This window comes from Grus americana, chromosome 22 (genome assembly GCF_028858705.1).
Source record: "Grus americana isolate bGruAme1 chromosome 22, bGruAme1.mat, whole genome shotgun sequence".
Lineage (NCBI taxonomy): Eukaryota > Metazoa > Chordata > Aves > Gruiformes > Gruidae > Grus > Grus americana.
The window spans coordinates 3,823,466-3,846,454 of record NC_072873.1 but is presented as its reverse complement, the minus strand read 5'-3'; the positions used below and the strand labels follow the sequence as shown (position 1 = coordinate 3,846,454).

The following is a 22,989-nucleotide window of genomic DNA, read 5'->3' as shown; positions in this document are numbered from 1 at the left end:
TCAGCTGGGTTTCCCGCACGGCCGTTCCCGGCAGCCGCCGTCCCCCCCGCCGCGTCGCGTCGCACCGCCCCCTCCCCAGCACCGCCCCGCGGCGGGAGGCGGCGCCATCCGGGAACAGCCGGCACGGGGCAGCCCCCCCGCGCCGCCGCGAGCAGTATGGAGACGAGGGGCGGCCGCGCTGATTGGCCGTCAGGGCCCGTCCCTCGCTGGGCCGCGGGAGCTCCGCGCCGCCATTGGCCGCGCTCGGCGTGACGTCACGGGGCGGGGCCGGGCGGGCAGCAGGTTTCTCGTCACTCGGGAAGAGTCCGGACGCGATCGTCGCCGGCCCCAGGAGCCGCCGCCCCGCCCCGCCCGGGACCGTCGGTGAGCGCGGGGGGGTGGGGGATCAGGTCCCGGGGGTGCCGTGGGGCCTGGCAAGGGCCGTGGGGTGCCCGGGCCCGTTGGTGCTGGGTCCCGGGGGCCGGCTGGTACGGGGGAGCCGGGTGTCAGGGTCCCGGGGGCGCAGGCCCGGGGCTGGGCGCCAGGGCCTGGTGTGCCGGTGTCCCGTTGGGGCCGCGGGGCCGGTGCCGCTGGCGCGGAGCTGGCTTGGGGCTGGGCTCTGCCGCGGAGCCGGGGCTGCCCACCTCGGTGGTGCTGAGCCGCGGGGAGGGCGGTCGAGCGGCCCCGGGGGCGGGGTGTGCACGGCCGCTGCCCCTGCGGCAGCCTCGGCTCCGCCCGGGGGGGGGCACACGCTCCCTCAGAGCCCCATCGGGTGTCTGTGGGGCCGGGGAGCGCAGCCCCCAGCCGCAGGCAGCGGGGGGTCTTTCCCGGGAGCCTCCCCCGGTCGGTTCGGGGCCGTCCCTGCCGTCGGGGCCGGCGCCGCGGGCAGCCGGTGGTTTCACTTTTGTTGGGAGGCGGCAGCTCGGTCCCGCTGGGGCCTGTCCCGGCGGTGGGGCTGAGCCTGGTGCCGCCGTGAGCAGACGTCCAGCAGCGGGTGAGGGCAGCGTCCCGTGCTCCCAGGGAGCCATTATCAGGGAGGTACTAATTAACCTAATCCTCTGGTCTTACAGCAAGTGGGATTTCTTTCCTTCCCACGGTTCCCAGCAGGCACAGAGCAAGTAAGTCCTTGCTGGGCAGGGGCAACTCCCAGAAGCCGGCAAGACTCCGAGCTCGCGTGGTCCCTGCTCGCCAAGCACCGGCGTAGAGCTGGGTCTGTTGGTGAAGCGTGCGTATGTCGCGCAAACCCCAACAGAGGGTTCGAAGCCTAAATGGGCTTCTTGGAGAGGGAAAAGCATCCGTATCAGCAGGGCCTGGTCTGGTTTCAGTGAGGCTGGATGGTGGGCTTTCACGTGGTCCCTGCAATTTGAGGGGTTTAACGGTAGGATGGCGCTTGGGCCACAGACTTGAGATTGCCTGAGCAAGGGTTTGGGATGGATGTTGGTGCAGCCTGTCCCAATGTGGAGCTTTCATGCTAATGAAGTGACTGAAAGCCTAACCGAGGGTCCTGCACCTGGTCAGAGCAAGGCTTGAGGACCTGAGCGACGTCTCTAGCAGAGCTGTGAGCTCAGGGCTGCAGCTTTACCCACCCATTGAACAGAACTGCTCAGCAACGTCTTGCTTGGAGTCTTCTGCCTGGACCAGGCGTGGGTTTGATAACAGTCCTCGCTGGTGGAAGGTGTGATGCAGAGCGGCCAAGGAGCGGATGCGGAGCAGAGCTGTTGGGTTGTGCATCTCGGGTGAATATTCAAGCTGCTCTGTGGGGGCTGACAGCTCAGCCCACCACTGCTGTCAGCCTCCGCTCTGCCCATCAGCTTCCCACCACTCGGCACATCGCTGTCCCAAGGCGCGAGTTCTGTGCCACAGGCTGTGCGCACACCTGTGTGCGCCTGTTGGGGCACAGCCGGAGGGCCGCTGTGCGGGGGGAGCAGGGGTGGTGTCCCAGGGGAGGGTGGGCTGCCTGGGGCCAGCTCTAGAGAAGGTCCCTGCTGCGTCTGCAGGACACTGGCCCTGCCTCTGTGTGTATGTTGGGGTGCTTCACCCCCGTTTCCACCCTGAAGGGAATAGCTGTCGCTGTCACTCCCCAGTGTGGCCTCCTCTGCTGGTTTCCTGTGGATCTGTTGGAGTGGCAGAGGACAGGAGGGCTGTGTGGCTGGGCATCCTCTTGCCCCGGGGGCATGGTGAACATGTTACAGCTCCTTCAGCAAGAGTTACGTGTTGGGATGGACCCTGGAGAGCTGCTGAGCTGTGATGAGGAACAGCCAGCTGTGGCTTGTGGGCTGATCAGGGAACTCGATGCTGTGGCTGCGAGGTCACCCTCAGCCTCCCTCTGCCCCATGCTGTCACCTTCTCCTTTCTCAAATCTCTGCATCTGCTGCTCCCTTTTTCCACCTCCGGGGCTGGCTCTGAAAACCAGCGGAGCTGACTTCTCCTTACAGCCTTTTCAAAACTTGCTCTTGTGTTTGCCCAGAGCAATTAGCTGCTTTGTTGCAGAAGAACAGTTTTTCGTCAGCCTGTTGCTGGTTGTGTGGCAGCGGGGCGGCCAGGCCCTGGTGTGGGTGCAGCTGCCTGTTGGAAAGCAGGACTTCCTGTGAAGTGTTGTTGATGGCATCTGGCACTGGCGTGAGTCCACGATGCTCCTGCTGGTGATAGCTCTGTTAGCGTGACCTATGCAACGCTATCAGTAACCGAGCTTCCTCTTGCTCGTGGCACTGCAGGGGCCGAGGAGTGCCCTCTCCGGTGACTCCCCCGTATGTACCCTGGGGGGGGTCATAGCTGCTTCTTGTTGGGGGGGTGCAGGTGAGGGCTGTGCTCAGGTGTGCCCCAGAAATGAGAAAGCAGATGAAGGCAGTTGCGGGATTGCTTCCAGGGCAGCAGCCCTGTCTTGAATAAGGCTGTTGGAGTGGACAGAGCTCTGCCGAGCTGCTGGTGACACCACGCAGCTTGGGCCCAGCTCTTGTGCTCTTCTCTTCCAGGGGAGCTAAAGAAAGATGAACTTTAGCTCTCGAGCTACTTTTAGCAGCTTCACTCTGAGCCCTGGACAGTGTGTTTACCTCTGGGCTTGCATCATACAATGCTTGGCCCTGGCTGCATTGGTTTCTCCCTGGCTCTGTTCCAGAGATGGGAGGAGAGACTAACCGCAGAGACGGGCAAGCCCAGCGGAATCGGAAAGGTTCAACCCTCAGATCTGTAAACCCTGACAAGGGAGGCTTCCCGGCGGCAGGGCTGGGCTGGGGAGAGGCTCCTGCGTGGGGTTTTGGGGCAGATCTGATCAGAGCTGACCTAAAGCCGGTGGCTTTGACAGCAAGGAGCGTCATGGGGCCCTTCCCCTCCGGGGCGGTCAGTGCTTCAGGCTGCCTGGCTGCTTTCTGTTGCTGCTGGAGGAGCTGTGGCTTGGTGCTGCGCCAAAGGAAGCAACATCTCCTCTCAGCCCTTTGGGAAGGAGGAGGCTTTTGACTACTTCTGCTCCCAGCTGGTCCTGCCTTTCCACATCCTCCCCTGACTCGATGTTGGGCCGGGCAGCCTCCATCGCAAGGCTCCCTCCCTGGGGCTCCATGCCCTCCTGTCGCCCGCTGCAGCAGAGCTGTCTCTGTTGGCGTGAGCCTGTTTTCTAGCAAAGCCCGTCCTGAGGCTCTTCCCGGCCTGCTGCTTTTGTGGTGCAACGTGGAGGGTTTGCCAGGTCAGGTTCCAGTTGAGCTGGGGGCTATAAAAACTCAGCGTGATCTGCTGCTTCTGCTGAGAGATCCCTCAAGGTGAGAACTGGATGCAGCGGAGCCTCTGGGGATGGTGAGCAGAGACCGTGTCCTGCCCTGGGCTGGCCGCAGGCACGGCTAGCAGGCAGCGGCTGTCCCTGCAGGCTGCTGTTCCTCTCCCGCGTGGGGTGAGCCTCCCGTGGTTCTTCTGTGCTTGTGCGTGTGGTCTGCAGTGACTTCCTTTGCTTCCTCAGCTGCTCGCCTTGCGAGGAGATGCCTGCGGTGGGAAGAGGCGAAGCAGCTCATGTTTTGCTGCGTGCTAGTTCTGTTTTTCAGGGATCGGTACGATGGTGCACGGTGCTGGGGCCCTGGCAGGGCGCCGGCTTCCTGCGGCCGCAGAGCATGCGCTGCGGCAGGGAGGATCTCGTGCTTGAGCGGGAGCCCGGGCTGCCGCGGTGGCTCGTCCTGCAGCTATTTGTGGCAGCAAGAAGTGGCTAATTCCTGTCCAAATGCTGCTGTTGCATGGCAGCCTCGGCTTTGCCTTTGGCCTTTCGGTGCTCTGCAGATTGGGGCTCCATTGCTGCCCTGAAATACCCAGGTTGTGGCTTTTTTGTGGATAATCTGCTCGGATCAAGGGTCCAGTGAAGTGGCATCTGGTTCGGCTGCTGCCACCTGATAGGAGAAAGTCCGTCCATGAGCTGCTCTGCCCCGGGCGCTGTGAGGGGCTTCCTGGGAAGCTGTTTCCCATGCAATGGTGATACAGCAGCAGGACCGGTCCGCAGCTCAGGGCTGGGGATGCTGCTGTGGCAGGAGGTGGGCTGGGGCAGCAGCTGCCGTCTCCAGACAGGCTGGTGAGGCACTCTCAGTGCGTAGGGGTGCCATCCTGGTGGTGCAATAGGAAATGAGGTGGCTGAGCTCACCAACAGGCAGGGGACTCTGGTGGCTTGTAGGTTTTCAGCTGGCCCATGAATTTGTTGGGGTTTTTCCTCCCAGAAGCAGCACTATATGGTTCCTGCTGTAACAGCAGCCTCCAGGATCAAGTTAAAAGGGCTGCGAGCATGCTGCAGCTGCCTGCATGGAGGGAGTGCTCCCCATGCCGCTGTAGCCAAACAGCCAGCAAAGAGCTGAATCCACTGCAAAATGGAGGCTTTGATGCGATGCCCAGTACGCAGCCATGTGCTGTGGCTAATGGCCCAGCCATTCTTGGTCTACGGCTGCAGAAAACAAACGTTACGGGGTCACAAAGGCCCCGTCACGTCAAGCCAGGTCTTACTCTGAGGCAGAAAGAGCGTCTGTTGTTTCAGGCTCCTGCACAGCCCAGTGTCTCTCTCCTACTTTTTGCTTATTGCTCCATTGAAAACAGGCTTGGTTCACGTGGTCTTTTCTGAGGATTGCACCAGAGGGTTTATTGTTCAAGGTTAATGTCCTGTGGATGTTGCTCCTGTCTCTGGGGCTATTTCATACTGTGAAGTTTTAAAAATCTCTTTAACTCCATGTCAAGTGCCAGTGTCTGTCTTCTCCCTGTGTCTCAATCCACAGCAGGACATTCCCCCTTTCTCTCTTCTTACAAAAAACGTCCAGAAAAATGGGGAAAGTGTCACATGCAGCAAAGATCAGAAGAGCATGACATACAGTGATGCTGCAAGCATCAGGTGGCAGTGATCTGATACACGGGCCCATCTTGGAGAAGCTGCTGGTGAAACCTGGCTCTCCATGCTGTGCAGCCCCTCCTGGATGAGCAGGGCCTTGGGGTGTGGGAGCTGCAAGGTGCCCGTGGACCCCTCTTATGCTGCCGGAAATTGCTGGGTGCTGCTCTGTGCCTCCCGTCACCCTCCTGCTGCCGGCCCGCTCCCAGACCTTCTCACCTCCTGGCATGTTCGCTGTGATTTCCTTATTTCCTTCACGCCAGCTCCTCGGGGCTGTCTCACCACCACAATGGTTTGCTCCCGCAGAAGCTGCGGTGGGCTCCTGTGCCGGCACTGCCGTGGGATGGAGCGCGGTGTTCTGATCTGAGCCCAGGGCCAGCTTGGGACTCGTGGCTGGTGCCAGCCCTTCTCCTGTGGCACTGGCTGTGCCGCTGCCTGGCTGTCCCCAAACCTCAGCTGGCGTGTCACTCGCTGCAGTGACCTTTGGGAAAAGCAAACAGCTTTCCACAGGGAAGTGACTTTCTGCTGGTGTCCAGCAGAGCTCTGTGCCTTCGCTTCCTGAGCACAGCTTGCCATCCCCTCGTTAGTGTTAGTTCGATTTCCATCGATACACAAGTCGCTAACTAGAAAATTGCTCCTCCTTCTTTCTGTTGTTTTCTGGTAGTCTCTGCCTTTTGCACTTGCTGTAAGCTCTGCAGCTCCTTCCCTGCCTCCCGGAGCAGGGGCAGGCATGTGTGGCTCTGGCTGGGGGCCACCTGGAAGACATTGGCACCAGATTAAAGCCTTGTACCTGTTGCTGGTGACCTCCATGCCCAAACCCCCTCATTTCCGACCCTGCTCCCCTGGCAAGAAGGTAGGAAAGCTTTGGGAAATGGGGCTTTTCTAGAAGAAAGCTTTGCTGAAGGCAGGTGCTTTGGGAAACGTGCTCTCACGCGGGGAAGCTCGGTGCTTGCCAGGCTGAAGCTGGACAGATGGAAGCTCAGCTGCTGAAGCTGAGCCTGGAGCTGCATTCCCTGTGCTCAGGGAGCTCCTGCACAGCTCAACGCGGGTCTGAGGGGTTTAATGTTGTTAGGAGCTGCCTGTGGTGTAACTTTTAACCCTGGTCTAAGCCTGTGGTGTGAAGAGTAGTGTGAAATGAGGCTTCCTACCTGTCTGAGTTTGTCTGGCCCGACTACGGATTGTGCCTCCCCAAGCCCTTGGCATTTGTGGGCTGCGAGATCCTCCGCAGGGGTGGGAGAGGGTGAGGCTCAGCCTGGCACCAGGGCCTGCCTGCTGTGCTCCTCTAATCTGGTGCAAGTGGCCACTGGCTGCCAGCTCTGCTCTTCTGACCTCAGATGTTTCAGATTAATTTTACAGCATGTGGTGAAAAGAGAATGAGTTAAAATCTGGGCTTTATTCAGCTTCGCAGCTAGGGTGGCTGGAGCGAAACCTCTACACCGCCGCTGCTCTTGGGAAGCTCAGCAGGGCAGGGGCAGGCCAGGCTGGGGCTGAAGCTGCCTTCCACGCTCACCTTGATTTCGAGTTGAGCTCTCGGGATGGAGCGGTGCTGCTGGGCCCTCGCTTTTTGGTGCTCTGGCTGCTTTGCCGCTCGCCCTACAGGCAGGTGAGGCTGGGTTGCCACGTTCTGTGCTGCCAGGGGCTCCATGGCTGAGTGCTGGGGCGTGGGTGTTGGTGGGTGTGAAAAGGGCTTTTTCTATAGCCGCCAGGCTGGTTCCTTCCTCACCATCCCCCAGGCGTGCGTGCCATTATTCCCACACTAATGATGCAGTTTCGGGTTGTGGTTCCACCTTCCCTTGACCCAGGCCTGCCCCTGGGTGATGGCAACAGTGCCTGCCCTGCCAGACGGAGCTGCCAGCCACTCTCACCTTGCCAGAGCCCAGCCTGGAGGAACAAACCGGTGCTGGTCCCAGGGGTCCTTAAACCGTGGTAGTAAACTGGGACCAGCTGCAGGCTTGGGGAGGGGGGTGTTACTGAAGAGGAACTAGCTCCTAGACGCATGATCGGCTCTGCTGGGACACAAGCCATGGGCTCGTCCCTCGGGCTGCGTTGGAGCTCTGCAGCATCCTGGGCCCGGATCTGCGCGCCCAGCAGCTGCCCCAGCCCTGCGCTGCCCTCGGAGGGACAGGCGCTGCCTGACCCTTGCCTGTGCCAGCCCCCTGGAGCCGTGTGCCCTGGGCTTGCCGTGCCCTGGCTGTCTCTGGGTCTGGGCCCGTCAGGCTTCCCTGAAGGGGAGCAGCGGTTGTGGCTGGGAATGGCTGGCAGGAGGGAGCCCGGAGGCTCCTGGGTGCCAGCTCTGAGCAGCACGTTTGCCCATCCCAGGTCTCCGGAGCTGGCCAGGATGGCGCAGTGGAACCAGCTGCAGCAGCTCGACACACGGTACCTGGAGCAGCTCCACCAGCTCTACAGCGACAGCTTTCCCATGGAGCTCCGGCAGTTCCTGGCCCCATGGATTGAGAGCCAGGACTGGTGAGGCTTTGTGAAATGCCGGCGTGGGGACTTTGCTCGGGACACCCACCCTGGGGCGGCAGCAGGGGCCGAGGCTGTCTGCAGGAGCTCTGCTGCTTTCCCTAGGCTCTCAACGTGCCAGGACTGGTCTCCCTCCCTGAGGCCTGTTTGGCACAAAGGGGAGCGGGTCTCTGTGCGCGTGGTCTCAGATCCCCGACCAGGAGAAGGGTGGGGGGGGCTCCAAAGCGGACGTGTCCCCATCCAGGCTGACATACTTTGGCCTCTGTTGTAAACGAGGTTGACACAGAGCGCCAGTTCCTGGATCCCGTCCAGAGAGCACGTGGGACTGGTGAGGTGCTTGTGTGTGCTGTCTGCCTGGCTTAAGGCCAGACTTTAAGCCCGAGTCCAAAACCTCTCTGTTGCTCTGTCCTTGCGGGCGTAGGCCAAGGGCTCGGTTTATTGGTGTGAAGCAAGTCAGGCCTGCTTGGTGCAGGTTAGGAAGAGGACTGGGGTGTTAAATTGCACGGGGGTCTGCAGGCGTGAGCAGAGCTGCCTTTCGCGCTGCCTTGCCCTTTCCCCTGTGCCGGACGCCCAGGACTCTGCCCTCCCTTGCACAGGGCGTACGCTGCCAGCAAGGAGTCGCACGCCACGCTGGTGTTCCACAACCTGCTGGGGGAGATCGACCAGCAGTACAGCCGCTTCCTGCAGGAGTCCAATGTCTTGTACCAGCACAACCTGCGGCGCATCAAACAGTTCCTGCAGGTGAGGTGGAAGCGCTGGTTTGGTGGGGGGCGCTGCTGGGGGAGCCTGTGGAAGTCCAACGGCTTCCTTGGCACAGCTCATGACCCGCAGCCTTAAAGGATAAGGAGATCCTGGGAGTTATGTTGTGCCTGCTAACCTTGGGCATTTGAACCTTTTACAGAGCAGATACTTGGAGAAGCCAATGGAAATAGCCCGCATCGTGGCTCGCTGCCTGTGGGAAGAGTCCCGGCTCCTCCAGACGGCTGCCACTGCAGCCCAGGTAAGTGACTCCTGTCCTGGGGCCACCGTCCTGCCGCCTGCCCGGCAGTGCTGTGTGGGTACTCGGTGCTGTGGGGAAGCTCCAGTCTGAAGCTCCCTGCTTGCTTCCTTCAGTAACAACAGCTGCTTCGTGCCGAGGGCTGGGCTGGCTGCGGTGGCTGATAACTTCTGCTCTCCGGGCAGCAGCCGCTTCCCGCCAGGATGCGGCCTGGGTGCTCTCTGCCTGGGGTGGCTGCTGGCTTTGTGCATCCTCTTGTCCCTTGTGCAGGGTGTGCCCTGCACCTTGCTCCACAGCTAATGCTGCGAGCGAGCAGCCAGCCGCACTGGCTTTTGTTAGTGAGGGGGTGAAGGCCCTTCCTGCAAAACTTCTTCAGGCTGGGAGGGGAGCATCCCTGGGTCATGGCCCTGTTCTAATGCCCTCCTTGCCCCCTCTGCAGCAAGGGGGACAGGCAACACATCCAACAGCAGCTGTAGTGACGGAAAAGCAGCAGATGCTGGAGCAGCATCTGCAGGATGTGAGGAAGAGGGTGCAGGTATGTGTTCTGCCTAGGCACCTCCTCCTTTCCCCACCGTGGTGATTTAGTGCTTTGAATAAATCCCCATCTCTTGCCTTGCAGGATCTGGAGCAGAAGATGAAAGTGGTGGAGAATCTCCAGGATGACTTTGATTTTAACTACAAGACTTTGAAAAGCCAAGGAGGTAATAGAAGCTCGTTAACATCTGGCAAACCAAAGTGTGTTCCTGCAAGGAAACTTACTGGAGGGCACATTCCAGCCCTCCCAGTGCCTCCTCCCCAAGCAAGAAGGGTGGCTTAGGTTCAGGGCATTTGCATGGCAATTGGAGAAACCTTGTCTTTTGTTACTGCCACTGCCTCCAGGGGAGCTAAACCAGAGCTCTGCCTGTGAGCAGAGAGATGGCGTGTGGTGGTGGTGATGGCGCTGCTGTGCATGCAGGAAAGCCAGCGAGATGCTTGAGATCGCTGCTAAACTATTGATGGCTTTCTAGGGTGCCTGCTCCTTTGCAGTGGAAGTCTTTTGTTTGTGTGATGCTTGGGAGGGTAGGAGGAGTTTGTGAGCATGGCTGGAGCTTTCTCGCCTCTCTGTACAGACATGCAGGATCTGAACGGAAACAATCAGTCAGTGACCCGGCAGAAAATGCAGCAGCTGGAACAGATGCTCACGGCGCTGGACCAAATGCGAAGGGTATGGCCAGAAATGAGAGCAGTGCTGGAAACGTGGCTGTGGGCGACTTCTTTCTTGTCTGTGAATGTGAAACTTGCAGATCTCGGAGGGAGTCAGAGGGTGTTGAAGGTTCTGCTTTCTCTTTTGACAGGGTATTGTGAGCGAGCTGGCTGGACTGTTGTCAGCCATGGAATATGTGCAGAAGATGCTGGCAGATGAGGAACTGGCAGACTGGAAGAGACGGCAGCAGATCGCCTGCATTGGTGGACCACCAAATATCTGCTTAGACCGGCTTGAGAACTGGTAGGAGCTGGTTAGGGGTTGCAACAGTCCCTAGAGAGGTGGCATTCAAACACCTGCAGTGGAAATGAGCTCTTTGACTCTGGAAATACCCTTGCAAAACGGCTTCTGATGCCTACAAGCATAAATGTAATCCGCTAGTCGGACTGATCCTTGATAGTGGGCACTAGTGCTGGAGTGATGAGCCCCAGCCTGTGGAGTTTTAAAGCTGCTGTGAGAAGTTCCTTGTGTGTCTTTGCAGAACGAGAGCACGTGCAGGTTTCTTTGGTAATGTGTGGCCTAGAAAAAGGCACTGTGCCAGGAGCCATGGACATGTTCCATTCTCCACTGGCTTGATATGGAGAGTGTCCTCTCTCGCACAAGCGTGGGAAGAGGAGGGCCCTGCAGGCTGGAACTGTGCAGGGCTTGGCAGCCAGAGCTAACACTGATTCTTCCTGCTCCCCTAGGATAACCTCTCTTGCCGAATCACAGCTACAGACCCGGCAGCAGATCAAGAAGTTGGAAGAACTGCAGCAGAAGGTGTCCTACAAGGGTGACCCAATTGTCCAACACCGGCCCATGCTGGAGGAGCGGATTGTGGAGCTGTTCAGGAACCTGATGAAAAGGTGCGGAGGGCTGGGAGGGAGCTGTGGGCAGCCTTCTGCTCGCAGGCAGTGTGTGGAGGGGTGGGCAGAGAGCATGCTGGGCCGGGCTTGAGGTCTGACCATGGTCCTTGTGCTTTTTCCCTGCAGTGCTTTCGTTGTGGAGAGGCAGCCCTGCATGCCCATGCACCCTGACCGGCCCCTGGTCATCAAAACCGGTGTGCAGTTCACCACCAAAGTTAGGTGGGTCGCTGGCCCCTGTGATTCCACTGCACTATGGGTGAGGGAAAGGAGCTGTGCGGGGCACAGCAAAACAGGATTGCTCTCTGAAGGAGATGCTGGTGTGGATGCAGCCTCCAGCTTGGCTAGGGAGCGCTGGTGCTGGGAGGGAATGAATTCCCAGCAGGCTGGCCCTGCTGGAGCGCCATCTGCGTGGCTCAGTGCTGGGATGGCGGCTGCTGGCTGAGGCTCTGCCGCGTTCCCAGAGGCAACCGGGGTTCTGGTAAATCCTGTGGGGGTGGGCGGCAGGAAGCATCAGTGGATCCCTGGCCAGCTGCCTCTGTTCCCTGCCAGCCTCTGCAGAGAGAGGCTGCTCCAACACCAGGCTGTGCCCGGAGCTTCTTCACCATCGTCCAGCTGTGCTCCCGTGGCCCCTTGGCACGTGGCAGCATCTGGCCGCAGAGTAGCATGGAGAGTGTTTGTTCAGAGCAGATGTCTGCCTGGTGTGAGCAGTCAGCAGCCAAAACAAACCCTGCTCAGGGGAGCATCGGCACCCCCATGGTTCTGGGGACAGGTGTCAGGGCTGACTTGTCACAGGTTGCACGCAGATGGGCTCAGGGATGCCAGAGGAGCTGGGTAATGCCATGTCCCCACCAACTTTTGGTGTGAACCATGGTGCTGCCTGCTGGGGGATGCACACAGCTCTGCTGTCCGTACAGCTGTTCTGCAGTCTGTGCCATATGCTGTGTTGAAATGGAGTTGTTTCCTTGTGCAGGATGTTCATGCTCACACTCTACCTCTGCTGACTCTTTGCAGATTGTTGGTCAAGTTTCCAGAGCTGAACTATCAGCTGAAAATTAAAGTCTGCATTGACAAGTGAGTCCTGTGCTCTGATTTTGGCAGCGTTGGGTGGGGTTATTGGAGTGGGACTTGTTCCTGCTGCTGTTGGGTCAGGCTCTGTCCCTGCACCAAGGGCCAGCATGAGCCCCAGCAGAAGGGGAGGGTCTGGAGTGGTGCTGTGTCCCAAGGGCTTATTCCTGTGGTGGGGGACAGCCTGAGGGGTTTGTGGGACTCGATGTTGTGATGCAGCCAGCCCCACGCACCAGCTTGTCTGCATCGGGGTGGGAAGGCTGTGGCCATGACCAAGTGTCTCTCTCCCTTTCCTAGGGACTCTGGGGATGTTGCAGCACTTCGGGGGTAAGTGCAATGGTGGTTTTGTTTGTTTGTTGGTTTTTTTCTTGCTTCTGCTTTTCATTCTGGCAAGCATCCTACTGCACGTTCGCTCTGAGGGGTCCCTGTCAGCCACGCTCTGTCTTTCCTCTTTTGAGGTCCCGGAAGTTTAACATCCTGGGGACAAACACCAAGGTCATGAACATGGAGGAGTCAAACAACGGCAGCCTCTCAGCAGAGTTTAAGCACCTGGTAGGTACCACAAGCTCTTGGGTTGCTCCTGTTAATGCTGTGTGCCATAACGGTGTTGTTCAGCCTGTTCCTTCTCTCCGCAGACCCTGCGGGAGCAGCGGTGCGGTAATGGAGGCAGAGCCAACTGTGATGTAAGTGCTGGGGGGACCCTGGGTGTGAGAGCCCTTTGCCAGCAGCTCCATTCCCTGTCTCATTCCCTGTCGAGCAGCTGAGCCAGGAGGGGAAGCGGGAGCCCTGCCCCGAGGGGGGGGGTCCACAGGCACCCTCTGGCACCTTGGCAGCTGCCAGACCAGCCCTCTCCTTCCACCTGAGCAGCAGCACTGGGCCTGATGGCCATGATGGGCCAAGGGCAGGTGTCTCCTCTGTGCTCATCATCTCTCCTTCCACCCTAGGCCTCGCTGATAGTCACCGAGGAGCTGCACCTCATCACCTTCGAGACAGAAGTGTATCACCAGGGGCTGAAGATTGACCTGGAGGTGAGCTGTGGGTTACTGCCTCTCTGCTGTGGGCCTGGGTGCAGAGGAGCCCTGGGAGATGTCCCAGCCTGTGGTCTCGTCCTGTCTTTGCAGACCCACTCGCTGCCTGTGGTGGTCATCTCCAACATCTGCCAGATGCCCAATGCCTGGGCGTCCATCCTGTGGTACAACATGCTGACCAACAACCCCAAGGTAGGGCCTGACGCTGCGGGGGCAGCTGGTGGTGCAGGCTTTGGGACCAGAGTGTCCCAGCAGGCAGGCTGCAGGCAGGGAGAGGGAAGCTGGGGCAGGACCCAGCTCTGCTTTTGTCCCGTGTCTTGCTCAAGGCTGTGTTTTCCCTTGTGCAGAACGTGAACTTCTTCACCAAGCCCCCCATCGGGACCTGGGACCAGGTGGCAGAGGTGCTGAGCTGGCAGTTCTCCTCCACCACGAAGCGTGGCCTCAGCATCGAGCAGCTGACAACGCTGGCAGAAAAACTTCTAGGTAACCTGGTGTGGGTGTCCTGCCCATCTCTGCTGTCCCTTGGGTTGCTCCCTGGAAATGTGTCTCTGGGAGAACAGCTCTAGATGTTGATGCTCCTGTTGTTCTCTGCCAGGACCAGGTGTGAATTACTCGGGTTGTCAGATCACCTGGGCCAAGTTCTGCAAGGTACAACTCCCTCCCTTCCCCCAGCGCCTTCCCTTGGCTGTTCCCTTCCTCTAAGCCATGCTCACAGCCTCTCTGCCCTCTTCCTCAGGAGAACATGGCTGGCAAAGGCTTCTCTTTCTGGGTCTGGCTGGACAACATCATTGACTTGGTGAAAAAGTACATCCTGGCGCTGTGGAATGAAGGGTGAGCCTCAGCCAGCGTCAGGCCTTGGGGGGGTCCCGTGAGTCCTGCCGTAATGGAGTGGGGTGCCTTGTCCAGGTGTAGGTGGGCTCTCCCAGGATGTTTTTTCTGTCCAGGCCCTGTTGGCTGGTTTGGAGTGAAAACCCGCCTGGGAATCCTTAAAATGTTGGTGGCTCTGCTGGTGGCCGGGCCAGGTCCTGTTGCTGCCTGACACTATGCAGAAAGCTGAAGGGTTTCACATCCTGGAGTTGCTGCCCCAGTATCCTGACCCACCCTTGCTCTCCTTGCTTCCTGACGCCCAGGTACATCATGGGGTTCATCAGCAAGGAGCGAGAGCGAGCCATCCTGAGCACCAAGCCTCCAGGAACCTTCCTGCTGCGGTTCAGCGAGAGCAGCAAGGAAGGCGGCATCACCTTCACATGGGTGGAGAAGGACATCAGTGGTACGTTGCTCTCCCCCTCGTTGCCCTGGGTGTGGTGCCTTGCTCAGCCAGCGTTCTTGGCTCCGAAGGGGGCTTGGACCATGGCAGCGTCCCCTGATTAGACATTTGTCCTTGTCCTGACAAGCCTTTTCCCTAGGGTAAGTCTTTGGGCCCGGGTGCCCTTTGCTGGTCTCTGCCTCCTGGGTGCCCCTGCCCACACGCTGCCCGTATGGCGCGGTCTCCCGCAGCACTGAAGCCACTTGGTGGGTCCTATCCTGCCCCGTGGTACACTGGGTGCCTTGTGAGGCTGAGCACGGCCCCAGGCTAGTCTGTCTTGTCCCTGCTGCTCCTGCCCTGCCTTTGCCCAAGGAATGTGGGTGTCTTTGCCCTGTGTCAAAAGTCTCCTTGTACAGGGAAGACCCAGATCCAGTCCGTGGAGCCTTACACCAAGCAGCAGCTGAACAACATGTCATTCGCGGAGATCATCATGGGCTACAAAATCATGGATGCCACCAACATCCTGGTGTCCCCCCTGGTGTACCTGTACCCGGACATCCCCAAGGAGGAGGCATTTGGGAAGTACTGCCGCTCCGAGAGCCAGGAGCACTCTGAAGCTACCGACTCAGGTAGTCGTTGACTTTCTGTGTTCCAGCACGGCTCCTGTGTCGCGTGGTGGCTCCAGGGACAGTGCTGGTGGAAGAGCTGTCAACCAGCTGGGCTCCTATGCTGCTCCCCAGAGGGCATAACCACAGCGTGGGAGTAGCGGTGGGGTCCCCGTGGGGTGCAGGCAGCAAGGGCTGTGCCAGGGCTGGGAGGGTGGGTGCTGTCCCCAGGTCTGTGTCCCAGAGAGGGAGGAGAGCAGGGTTCCTCCTCCGGCGGCTGGTGACAAGGCTGCTCACTCCTCTGCAGGTGCTGCTCCGTATCTGAAGACCAAGTTCATCTGTGTCACCCCGTGAGTGTTCCTGGGGGGTGTCTGTGAGTGCAGGGGGTGTGTTTGTGTGCTCAGCCTTGCTTGAGGGGGTGGGGTTTTTTCTACCACTGCCTAGACTCTGCCCAGGTGCCACGAGGCTCCCAGCCCAGGCAGGAGGAGACCACAGGGGCCGAGCCAGGCTCCGGCTTGCTGCCCTAACCACAGGCCTGTTCTTCCCATCCTGGGGCCCCTTTCCTCTGAAGAGCTCTTGAGACTGGCTGAGCCGTGCCCAGGGGCCCGTCACGGGGGGAGAGAGGGTGTCGGAGAGCTCTGGCCAGGCCCTGACTCCAGAGGCTTCTGTGCTTTTTCCCTTCCTCCCTTGGACAGCACCTCCTTCAGCAACACCATCGACCTGCCCATGTCCCCACGCACCCTGGACTCGCTCATGCAGTTTGGCAACAGCAGCGAGGGAGCAGAGGCCAATGCAGGAGGGCAGTTTGGTGAGTCCGGCGGGTCGAGGCACCCGAGGGGGTCCTGCCCATAGCCGCGCACGGGCCCCATAACCTCCGGCTGTGTCTCCCTGCAGAGTCGCTGACCTTCGACATGGAGCTGACCCCGGAGTGTGCTTCTTCACCGATGTGAGGTGCTCTGCCGGTGCTCGCAGGGGCCCTCCCAGCGCTTGGGCTCCCTGCCTCCAAAGAGCTCCTCTGGTCACGGTTGCTCTGGGCCTTTCCTCGGGAATAGCTGGGGGCTGGAGTCCTTGCCACCAATTCCTTTTTGCCCCACACGAACACCCCCCTCTCCAGGGTGGTGCCGTTCATCTCTCTGGGGGGAGGGGGGGATGAACCTTTTTTCTATTTCCTTCCATAACAGTTTTTTATTATTGTTTTGCTCATTCAAGTGCCTATTAGCCTCCGATCGCAGCCTCAGTTCTTACAAACGCTTCTGCAGCCCCAGTCGCGCTGCCTGCTGTTGAAAGCTGCTTTCTCGACTGCCAGACTCCAAAAGCCCCTGAAGATCTTATGAGCCCGGATTTGTCTCCGGGCGCCTGAGAGGGGATCGGCCGGTCCTGGCCTCCACAGGTTACCTGATGCACTGTGCGATGGGGCTCTGCCTCGCTGCTGCCCCAGGAGCCCTCCCAGAGCTCGCAGAGTGCAGAGATCTCTCCCGTCTGCACCTTTGGCCCCGCTTTTGGCCAGGAGGACCAGCACATGGCTCAGAGCTGCGAGGTGGATGGGCCCAGGCGCTCCTGCCCTGCGTGGGCAATGCTTCTGCCGGGTTCCACCCCACCTCTGCTGGGAGCAGGGAGTTTTGGTGGCTGCCTGCGCTCGCCACCAGCTTCCTGCTGCAAGCACCGATATCCAGCTGGCTCCAGCAGTCCCAGGGCTCCTGCTGGGACAACTGGCTTCCCTGGGGCAGGGCAGCGACGTGTCCCACACCAGTGCATGCTTATGAGCATGCAGCATTTGCACCTCAGGTCTGTTTTGGGACCTGGGTATAGCTGTGGAGGCTGCCCTAAGCGTGGCTCGCCCCGTGGCCAGGCCAGTGACAGGAGTATGGCTGCACTTCCCTCGCTGTGCAGGTAGACCTAGTGGAGGATGAGAGGCTGCAGGATCCAACGTGACCTGCAGTGGATGGCCTGGCCCTTTTCCCTCTGGTATGGCTTGTGATGTCCCAGGCAGTGGGTTTGCAGCTTCTCAGGGGCTTCGCGTGGCATTTTTGTTGGAGGTTGGCTGTCGCTGTTAAGGTAGGAGGTGGCGAGAGTTGAAGGGAGCAGGATGTTCGTAGGGGGAGGAATCTGCCGTTGGCCAGCACTCAACGGAGACGTGGGTGTTGCAAAGGGCAGGGTTCCTTGCTTGGGGGGTCAAGGAAAGCTGGAAGCCATGCTGAGCGATGGTTGTGGTTCTGTATCTACCCAGCTGGGGTGGACCCTCCTGCCCTTCGCATGCAGACACCGATGAGCAAGGCAGGGGAGGGAGAGGCAGCGGCAGCGGGAGAGCTGCCTTCCCGCCCCCAGCATCTGGTGGTAACGGGGCTGTGGCTGCCCTCGGGGGTTGTGTGCCGGGGCAGGGCTGCAGGAGTTGTCAGCACTGAGGCTGTGGGTAACATCAGCAGAGAAACATCTTACAGGGCAGGAGCCCCAGGGCTTTACAGATCTCTGATGTGTCTTGCATTGGCCCTAGGTGGAGAGAAACCTAGCAGCAATGCTGCTGTGGTGCAGGGTGGACCCGTCGCGTGGCTCTGGCTCGTGGCCCAGTAACGAGCATAGACTGGGAGCCAGAGAGCAGGGCAGGGGTAGGATCCCTGGGGGCAGGGAGAGAGGGCTGCGGGGTCTGGGCCAGTCCCCTTAGCTGTGCACGGGCAGGAGCTGGTGGCTGTGGCTGCCCCCGGGAACAGGAATGCCCTTTGAAGTTGGGACGTGCTCAGAGGGGACAAGGGCCATACCCCTTGCCCCCGTGCTCGCGTGTAGCTGCCTCCAGTTGCAGTCACTGTAGCCCTGGGCAGCATTTAATACTGTAAAAATTTTTATTTTTTTGTATATTTTATTGCTGTATCTACAGGCTTTAATTTTCTCCAAAATAAAGGCTCTGAAGCGATGTGGTCTCGGGGTGTGAATTCAGCTGTCTGCGTGTGACGCCTGCCTTCCCCTCTCCGGGAACTGGGGCCTCTGTCAGCGAAATGCCGGCCCTGACGCCAGAGCTGCGGTTTGCTCGACATAAACCAGCCCGCCCCGGTGCTGCCTGCACCCCTGCCCGGCACGCGTGGGCAGGCAGCTCTTGGGCCGCCCATCTTATCAGAGCACGGCAGGGCCCTTCCCTAGGGGAACAGGGGGGATGGCAGGGGGTGTATCGCCATGCCGCAGCCCGGGGCTGGTTTCGGTTTGTCCCAGAGCAACGCCTGGGGCTCCTCCGCTTGCGTAAAGGAAACTCTGCACAACTCTGCACCCTGCCTGGGGCTGCACCGAGACCCCTGTGCCGTTCCCCTCCGTGGGTGCCTCTGCCCTGGGGGTCAGTGTGCTCTGGGGGGAGGTGACTTTCCCCACCACCCCTCTCCTGGGGCTGGGGCCCTGGGCTGGGTGAGGAGGTGGCTCCCTGGGTCCCCTGCAGGGACCTGGCCCCAGGCCCAGGGCTGCGGGCAGAGCTGCAGCATGGGCCTGTCCTGCCCTCTCGTGGGGACCCAGTGCTGCTGGCACCCAGTGCTGCTGGGCCCTGCACCCTGTGCCTCCGGCTGGAGCCGGGACTGTGAGGGCAGCGGGTCCCAGGCTCTGGGGGGCCAGGTCTGGCTGTGCTGGGAGCAGCCAGACACCGACGTGCTGCCCATAGAGCACCAGGCTCCTGCGAGATCTGCACCCCCAGCACGGCCCCTGCAGCCCTCCGCAAAGCCGCAGAGCAGTGGGATCATTGCAGGGTTTGGGCTCTGCTGAGGCTAAGAGGGAGAGATTATTGCTCTGTCAGGGCAGGATTAGCAGGGGGATTTTTCATGCAGGTCATGCTCAATAAATCCCCCTAACCCCTGTGGGAGTGGCTGCCCTGGGGTGCTGGAGATGGCCCTGAAGCCTCCTGTGCCCTCCCCACATCTGGAGCCCCCTTGCTTGGGTTTGAGCTGAATGCTGAAGCCGTTGCATGTCCCTGCTCTGGGAACCAGCCCCATTTCACCCCCAAACCAAAGCAGGGCTCTGCATGGTGCTGGCAAACCCATTCCTCCCCCCGAGGCAGCCCCATGGGATCGTGTGCCCGCTCCCGGCAGCGCAGCCCGGGGTGTCACAGGGGACAGCTCATTCAGGAACGCAGCCTGGCCCTGGGGACACCCCACCCCCTTTTCTGGCAGTTCTCAGCTCCCCTCTACCAGCTGCAGGATGGCATGGAAAACCCCGGAACAAGGAATTTTCTTACTGATATGTAAACCCTGGGGTTGTCACAACCGTTTGCTGTCAGGAACGCAGCGTCCCATCCCGCGCTCCCGCAGATAAGTGGTTTCTTATCTCCCTGCACCCACATGTCCTGCTGTGCATCCCTGTTGGAACCTGCTGCTCTCCCCGGGTTTAGCCGAGGGCTCGGCCCTTGAGTAACGGGGTTAATTGGCCGCTGATCTCATCTCGGGCTGCTGTTGTGAATGCTCCGGTTGGCAAGTGCAGCGGCCTGATTTGTGGCAGGAGAGAGCACCTGGGGAAGGTCCCTGCGGCACTGGGTGGGGGGCGCAGCCACGGCAGGGGGTACCTGTCCCCCCTCCTGCTGCCGAGGCCATCCCTGGGGGTTGCAGTTTGTGCGGGGCTGGGCTCCCTGCCTTCTCCCGGTGCTGGGCGCAGAGGGAATGAGGTTGTTTGTGACTCTGAAAGGAGGTCACGGGGCCGCTTTGCCCCTTCCCCACGGCCGCCCCCTCCGGCAGCACGGCGGGGAGGGAGCGGGGACGCAGCGTCTGAGCCAAACGTGCAAACGGATTAGGGGTTTCCAAATGCAGATAAGCCGCTTGGAACAGAGACGCTTGCGTGACGGGGACGGGGTGGCCCCGCAGGGACAGGCAGCCACCTGCCAGGGCAGCCCCATGCCACAGGGAGCCCGGAGCAGGGCAACTGTCGGCACTGGCGAGTCGATGGCTCTTGAAGGGCCCAGGCTGAGCCCCAGGCAAGTCTGGCCTGTGCAATATTGACAGCTCCTTGGGGATAAACCCGCAGACGGGGATTAGAGAGGCTGCGGCACAGCAGCGATTTCAGCCCCAGTCCCCGGGGCCAAGTGATCGAACTAGCAGTGCTGCAAGGGGGGGTGGGAGGCAGAAACCCCCAGGGCTCGGCTGCCTCCTGCCCGGGGACCTGCCAGAGGCTCTCCCTCCTCCTCCGTCCTCCCAGGCGCTGCACAGGGTCTTCCCACAGGGACGTGGCTCTGAACGCCCCGGGGCACTGAGCTGCTCTGCGGTGAGCCGGTGTTGCTCGTGCAGTTCAGGCTGTGCCCATAGCGGTGCCCGTCGGTGGGGCTGCAGTGATGCCAAGGGTCGCCTGGCTTGTGTGCGGGCTGAGGCACCGAACAGGGAAAGCACGGGGCTGTACGAGGTCGCAGCTGGTGCCGAGCGGCTGCGCCGAGCATCCCCCTCCCTGCCTGCTGCTGCAACGACCCTGGCAGCTCCACCGAGGTGGGGAAGCCACAAGCCTCCCCTCGCCCTCCTCAGGACTCTGCATGCCCAGAGCCCCCCGAGCTCGGCAGCGCGGCCGCTCCCACGCAGCCCATCGCAGCCGTCATCCACGTTTCAGATTGCACAGGCAGACGTGCGTCCTCAGCAGCCGGGGCTGCAGCCGGAGCAGCCCCTCCTGGCCCCCATGAGCTGCACGCAGCAGGGCAGCGCGTACCGAGCGCTGTGGGTGGGCAGGAACATTTGCCCGCGGCTCTGCTGGGTGCTGGCAGCGGGTGCTGGTACTGAGCACGTGGGTGGCACAAAGGCCCCGGGCAGCGCAGGGGGTTCATGCCCTGCCCTGGCCCCGGCTCTCGCTGTCTCCCTGCGCCAGCCCCTGGCCGAGGCCGTGCCCAGCCGCGTACCCACGCCCCTGCGGAGCTCGGGCAGGGCTGGCTGGAGCGATGAAATGCTGCTCTGTACCTGCTGGTTTCCCAGGGGAGATGGGTGCTGTGGTCTCCCTCTCCATCCTTCCTCTGTCCAGTCGTGTGCTGCCTTCAGGGTGGAACTGGGAACGAGCGGTGGGATGCTCTGCTCCAAATGCCCATCTAAGCCTCCTCCTTGTCACGCCTGTGTCAAGGGTGGCTTTGAGCTGAGCTGCAGAGCACAAGCCATTGCTGCACAAGCCAAACACTATCCCTGCTTCCCAACACTCATAAAACAACAGTCAAATATTGCATCACTCTCAAACTTTAATACGCAGCAGAGCTGAGCCAAGCAAGGTCTCGGTGGCAGCGCCCACTGCCAGGTGTGGCAGAGGTCAGACCTGAAGCTCCAGCACAGCACGGTCCCCAAGTGCCACCATCTGCAAGCCCTGCCGGCAGCTGCCATGCCGGAGGGACACAACCTGCCTGTTTTCCTGCACGCATCCCATCCTGGCTCAGAGCGTGGCATCTGGCTGCGCCGGCACCAATGCCAAGGGCTCACCTCGCCCCAGCGCAGGGTAAAGGCCCCTGGGCTGGACATGCCACAGCTTCCGACCATTTCCACAGACTAATGCCGCTTCCAGGGAGCTCCTCAGGTGGGTTTTTCTCCCTGTTTTCCTTCCAGAGGTGCGGTTTCCTCAGTGTCCGTCAGCACGAGGCCTGGGAATTAGCACCACGCCATCGTTAGCAGGGGCAGGAGCCCTCTGCATCCCTCTGCATCCCTCTGCCTTCATCCAGGCACATCAGCTCTGCTGGAAACCCACCAGCATGGGGAGTGCAAACTGTTCCCCCCACACCATCCCCAGAGCCGAGCACCCACTTGGACCCTGGGAGCTGGACCCCATGGGCAGTGCCCCCCAGTGCCCCCCAGCCCCTGCCTCACCCCGCTGCTGGTCAGGATGGAGCGGCCAGCTTTCCCCTCGGAGCTGCCCAGTCGCCACCTCTTCCAGCTCCGGCCGCTGTGGGGGCAGCACCCAGCCCTGGGGGGGTTTGGGGCTGCTCTCACTTTTGGGTTCCTGTTTTCTGTCCCCTTGTGCTTCCTCCTCAGCCCCGGGCGCTGGATCCCATTCCTGCCATCTGGCCCGACCCCAGCCCGCGCTCAGCTGTGCTGCGCTGCACCGCGTCCCCATCCCGCACCGGAGGGCAGGGACCCCAGCTCTGCTGCTGTGGGGTCTTGGTCCCGCTGGGGTGGCTGCGGTGCCACGCGGTCCCGGCCCTGGTGCAGCCGCCACTAAACCAGGGTGACCGGCGGCAGCGTGTTTATGGCAGGAGCCAGCTGGGACCGAGCGGTTACTGTGGCAACCTGGCCTCTGCCGAGAGGACCGCTCCAGGGAGCGCGGGGATGCACGGCTGCACCGGCGCGCGGGGCGGGGGGCCAAGTGCTGCCCCGCTGCCCCCACTCCTGATGCCTCCCAGCCAGCCCCAGCCCTGGGGTGGGCACGAGATGCTTGTGCCCTCGGTCCCGGCTGGGCCATGGGTGCTGGCTAGGGCCCCCCATGCCTCCCCGGGTGCAGGGGCTCCGGTTCCCATCGCCGACCCAGACTGGCTGTTGATGCCCCGTGTTTTTCAGAAAGCAGAAACCTGGATGTTTTTTCCGAGCTGGATGAATAATGAGGGAATAAAGAGCCTTTGCCCAGGCAATAATGCCCGTTGGCTGCCGAGACGGAGCCTTTGCTGGGGTTGTTCCCAGCCATATCCAAGTGGCTGGAAGCAGAGGTTTCCTGTGGAAATTCCCCCTTGGACAAAATGCCATTTCCCAGGTTTTTGCTGGAGCAGATCCTCCCCTCTTGCTGGCACGAAGCACCGTGGGGCTGAGCCTGCGCCGGTGACGAGCTTCCGATGGTGACGAGCTTCCTGGGTGCCCCCCGCTTTCCCCGGCACGTCAGCTCTGAGCCGCACGCTGCCCGTGGGCTGACCGGGCCCCGGCAGGGTCGACGCTGCCCACGCTGTGCCCTGGCCGGTCGCTGGCCCTGCTCTCCACAAGCAGCATCCTCCTTCCCTGGGGTTTTGCATCTTCTCCCTCCCGGCAGGGTCTGGGCCCTGCGGGACCCATCTGGGCCGGCTCTCCCATGGGACGTCCCTTCGCATCCCTCAGCCGCAGCTGAAATAGCCCGGCCGGCTCCGGGCTGCCCCCTCTGCGTCACGCGTGTGTCCCGAGGGATGGCAGGGCCATGTTGGCACAGGCAGGGCCATGCTGGCACGGGCAGGCCATTCCCTGCGCCCTGCGCCCACCCCGGCTTTGGCAGCACTGGGCGCATCCCCCTCTCCTCGAAGGAGGATTTATGGC

At 61.1% G+C, this 22,989-nt stretch overlaps 1 protein-coding gene across 5 annotated transcripts; it reads left to right on the top strand.

Annotated features, from left to right (window-relative positions):
• The first annotated feature begins 217 nt into the window (after positions 1 to 217).
• Positions 218 to 17,714, top strand: STAT3 (signal transducer and activator of transcription 3). 5 transcript variants are annotated; one of them, XM_054801395.1, is made up of 24 exons: positions 218 to 363; positions 7,634 to 7,780; positions 8,377 to 8,521; positions 8,682 to 8,780; positions 9,217 to 9,312; positions 9,397 to 9,478; positions 9,887 to 9,981; positions 10,112 to 10,263; positions 10,707 to 10,865; positions 10,992 to 11,084; positions 11,877 to 11,936; positions 12,228 to 12,257; positions 12,389 to 12,482; positions 12,566 to 12,613; positions 12,875 to 12,958; positions 13,052 to 13,150; positions 13,306 to 13,441; positions 13,554 to 13,606; positions 13,695 to 13,789; positions 14,089 to 14,228; positions 14,621 to 14,833; positions 15,117 to 15,159; positions 15,505 to 15,617; positions 15,704 to 17,714. In XM_054801395.1, exons 2-24 carry the CDS (start codon positions 7,653 to 7,655, stop codon positions 15,757 to 15,759), a joined length of 2,313 nt encoding a protein of 770 aa, XP_054657370.1. In that variant the 5' UTR covers positions 218 to 363; positions 7,634 to 7,652; the 3' UTR covers positions 15,760 to 17,714. The 5 variants fall into 5 exon arrangements, with proteins under 5 accessions (XP_054657370.1, XP_054657369.1, XP_054657372.1 ...); XM_054801394.1 differs by having other exon boundaries at positions 14,621 to 14,836; XM_054801397.1 differs by lacking the exons at positions 15,505 to 15,617; positions 15,704 to 17,714 and adding an exon at positions 15,254 to 15,496.
• The last annotated feature ends 5,275 nt before the right edge of the window (positions 17,715 to 22,989 follow it).

What these genes read in the sequence shown, in the direction of transcription:
- STAT3 (XM_054801394.1), top strand. Translation starts at nt 7,653, where the DNA reads ATGGCGCAGTGGAACCAGCTGCAGCAGCTCGACACACGGTACCTGGAG. An exon ending in GGCTGAAGATTGACCTGGAG is followed by an intron (nt 12,959 to 13,051) that starts GTGAGCTGTGGG and finishes CTGTCTTTGCAG; the next exon opens with ACCCACTCGCTGCCTGTGGT. An exon ending in GGTGGAGAAGGACATCAGTG is followed by an intron (nt 14,229 to 14,620) that starts GTACGTTGCTCT and finishes CTCCTTGTACAG; the next exon opens with GGAAGACCCAGATCCAGTCC.